This window comes from Vitis riparia, chromosome 7 (genome assembly GCF_004353265.1).
Source record: "Vitis riparia cultivar Riparia Gloire de Montpellier isolate 1030 chromosome 7, EGFV_Vit.rip_1.0, whole genome shotgun sequence".
In the NCBI taxonomy this organism is placed as follows: Eukaryota; Viridiplantae; Streptophyta; class Magnoliopsida; order Vitales; family Vitaceae; genus Vitis; species Vitis riparia.
In genome coordinates this window covers 7,990,291-7,994,133 of record NC_048437.1, presented here as the reverse complement: position 1 = coordinate 7,994,133, position 3,843 = coordinate 7,990,291, and the positions used below count along the sequence as shown (strand labels likewise).

General features: G+C 40.8%; 1 protein-coding gene across 1 annotated transcript; it reads left to right on the top strand.

Moving 5' to 3' along the window:
* Positions 1 to 492: 492 nt before the first annotated feature.
* Positions 493 to 2,754, top strand: LOC117919200 (cell wall protein RBR3). Its single transcript, XM_034836327.1, has 2 exons — positions 493 to 868; positions 1,054 to 2,754. The coding sequence occupies exon 2, from the start codon at positions 1,058 to 1,060 to the stop codon at positions 2,438 to 2,440; it is 1,383 nt and encodes a 460-aa protein (XP_034692218.1). The 5' UTR covers positions 493 to 868; positions 1,054 to 1,057; the 3' UTR covers positions 2,441 to 2,754.
* Positions 2,755 to 3,843: the final 1,089 nt, after the last annotated feature.

Genomic DNA, 3,843 nt, shown 5'->3' with positions numbered 1-3,843 from the left:
TTATGGGGTTTTTCATGCTTTATTTTATTGTAATAAATGATGGGTTGAGCCCAAAAATAAGAAAAAAAAAAAAGAAGGGAAGGAGAGAAGAAAGGGTATGGAGGGGTTGAGTACGAATGGTATAATCCTTGAATACGAATGTTGTACGGTAATAATAATAGAAAGACGAGAGATATTATTATTTTTGGAATTTGAATTTTGCAATATTGATGAGGGGTTTAAAAGGTGATGGTGCCTCTTTTTTTCTTGATGCCTTTCAACCACCGTCTTCCCTAATTTGGTTGTTTGTTCTGCCCACCCCATTCTTTTTTTCTCCAAATAATATGAATTTTACTTTATTTATTTATTTATTTATTTATTATATAATATTATTTTTATTATTTATCTTGCAGCTTCCTCGACCTCATATCTTATTTTCTTCGCTTCACACTGTAAAGGCTAAAACAACAACTCTCCGTTTGACCGGTTGCCACCCACCAGCTGCACAGCTCTCTCTCTCTCTCTCTCTTAACCTTCACATTCATGGAGACCCCACCTTGATCTTTTAAGAGTGGAACCATGAGCAGGAGCCGCCTCTCTTTTAGAGAAGAAAGGCTATAGAATCACCTCTTCCTTCCCATCTCTTTCTCTTTCTCTTTCTCTCTCTCTCTTTCTCTCCCGTCCCCTCTTGAAACCCTAAGAAAACCACAAAAAAGAAAAGAGACCCCCAAACAGAAGACTTGTTCTGCAACCATCAATTTCATGATCCGTGGGTTGTTTATTCTCTTCTTTGCGCACACCCTTTTGCTCGAAGACAAAGAAAAAGCGCAGCAAAGGAAAGGAAAGGACTGTCTTCCCTTGCCGATCAGAGAGCTTTAAAGGCATATGGGTACTTTCTGAAAACCCTTCCAGAAGATCTTCTTCTATCGTTCTCTTATGCCCTCTTTTGTAGCTTGCTCTTAAATGGGACTGTAAGTAAACAAATCTCTCTCCATATCTGTGTCTCCCTCCCTCACCTCTTTACTCTTTTGCTCTCTTTTTTATCTCTCTATCTCCCTCTATTCTCCCTTGAAGAGTCATGGATTCTGGGAATAGTGGGAGTATGCAGTCTTCAAGTGGTGGTGACGAAGAGTACGATTCACGCGCCGAATCGATCTCAGCCTTCTTGAACCCACCAGGCCATGTTGGTCCCATGCCTAACCCACCACAGCCACCACCACCACCACCTCACCACCACCACCACCACCACACCCACTCCTCATCTATGTTCGACCCACTTTCGAACTACTTCGATCCCTTGTCACGATCACCAACCCAACTACAAAACCCAAATTCCCTACTGAATCTCGACATGGTCTGGTCCAAAACCCTAAGATCTGACCCCAATTGCACCGAGATCGGTGGGATACTGGCCTCATCGTCGTCCACCCCACCTTTTTCCGGCGCCCAAGGACAAATCCGTGCCACCTTTCCGAGTTCGTTACCGTCGATGCCGTTTCCTCCAGCTCCGGAAAATGCTGCTCGAGCTACAGCTTCAGCTTCAAATGATCAAACCAACGTAGCACGTAACCCCAAGAAACGATCAAGAGCTTCCCGGCGTGCACCTACTACTGTGCTCACCACAGACACCACCAATTTCCGGGCCATGGTTCAGGAGTTCACTGGGATTCCTGCTCAACCCTTCACATCTTCGCCTTTCCCAAGAAGCAGGCTTGATCTGTTTGGTACAGCTTCTACTATGAGATCAGGCCATTTGGATCATGCACCACCTTCATACCTTTTGAGACCCTTTGCTCAAAAACTTCAGCCACCCCCATTTGCTTCTCCCCGTCCCTCTTCATCTTCTTCATTCTCTTCCTCTTCCATGGTTGATGCTATAGCTTCTACTACTAACATCACTTCTGGTTCAGCTAGCAATACTTCTTCTAATTCAACTTCCATTAACTACCAACTACCTTCAGATTTAGGCCTTGTGAAGCAGCCCCAGAATCTACTGAACATGAACGTGCAGAACCCAATTCTCTCAATCCAGTCTTTCCTTCAGACCCCACTTAAATACCCACATCCCAATTCAGCCATTATGGGCTCAAAACCACAAGGCTCTCTGGAAATTCCATCAACAGATTCACATATCAAAATGGGTGGTTTGGAGGACTTTGGTTTGAGCCATGGCCATGTGAATACACACCTCAGTGGCCTCCCCAACTTGGTATCATCGGATCGAACAGCGTCGAGAAGCGATAATAATCCTCCCAGCTGGAACGACGGATTGGGATCAAGTGGTGGAGATCATGGCCAGTTGGGGCCTCTCAATGGGAATTATAATAATTCGCAGCGGGTCACTAATGGCAAAATGAACTACTCGGCTTCCTCATCGGATTTTCACGGCGACAAGGTGCCGGAGAATGTTTCTACAAGAAGTGAAGGTATGGTGGAATCGTGGATTTGTTCTTCAGATTAGGAGTCTTCATTGACAGGGAAAAAGAAAAAAGAAAGGAAAAAAAAAAAACTACAAAGGAAATGATGGTGATTCTGATGAATACATGAAAGAGAAGTTTGTTTTCTCCATCTGAGATTCTTAACCATGACTTCGGACGACACTGAAACACTGTTTTTTTCCCCTTAGTTATATGTAAATAATAGTCCTTTTTTTCTTCATTTCCATACATTTCTCAATCACACATCCATATACAAAACGACCGCGGACCTTTCAATATTCGTTTTTCAATAGTGAAATGCTGTTAGTTTCTTATGATATGTGCTTGTGTTCATGGCTTTACTTGGGTTTGACCGATTCGAGGAGACGAATGTGTAATCAAAGAAACAAACCGTGTCTTCCTCGTACCTTCTCATCTGTGATTCTCTCTTATCTCAACCGAAGAAGAAATAAAAAACAAAATTTTAAAATTTTAAAAAAAAATCAACTGTTTGGTGCAACGCATGCCAATGGCCTGGAAATTTGTCTGGTTTCTTCTATTGTTTTCTCCTTCTCTCCCTTATCATACTCTTCTCTAATTTTTTAGTATCTTTAAAAAATTTTGATGATATGAAGGAGTGATTGGCGGCGAGATTTGGGGAATCCTTAGCCGCCGCAATCTCATTTTTAAGAATTCAAATATCTTATGTGACTGTGAAAGGTTTTGTTTTTAATGATCATTCTGAAAAAAAAAAAAATATAGAAATTGGGGCATACCACTCATAATAATAGCCAACAATTTCACACGGGTTTCGATACAGTTCATGGTATAAATAATTAACAATGTTTCGGCAGTTTGCTCATTGCATACGCAATTATCTCCATAATTGTACTTTTGGGGCAAAGTTATCTTTTTTTTTCTGTCCCCCGAATTAAAAGCATGAAAATGAGGGTATCTTGGCTACTCACCAATGTGAATTCGTATTTGAATTTTTCAATATCTGTTTGGCTGACAGGAAACTTTGGCATTCCTGCGATATTCCACCAAATAACGAGAATTTTGAAATTGATTTTTAATAATCATGCTCCTGGTAAATTTTATAAATCTTTTAATATATAAAAAATATTTATGTACAGAGAAGGGGGGAAGCATGTTTGAAATGCAAACAAAGGAAATATTGACACCCAACAAAGATGAAAAATCATTCATCAATCGAAAATGATAATAATGACCTTGCAGTGTCTCAGAACTTTAGACAATGTGAAAAGATCAAGCCAGATGACAATACGGGCATATGTTGTTTTGGAGAAACATGCAATTATCCCAAATTACAGTGTGTGACTGTGCTAAAGCCACGTTTCTTACTGGCTCCTGCGATGGGCAAGGAAGCAAATAATGAAGAAGAGCAAAGCTAGGTATGCTTATGAGTGGTATATATAGAGATCAT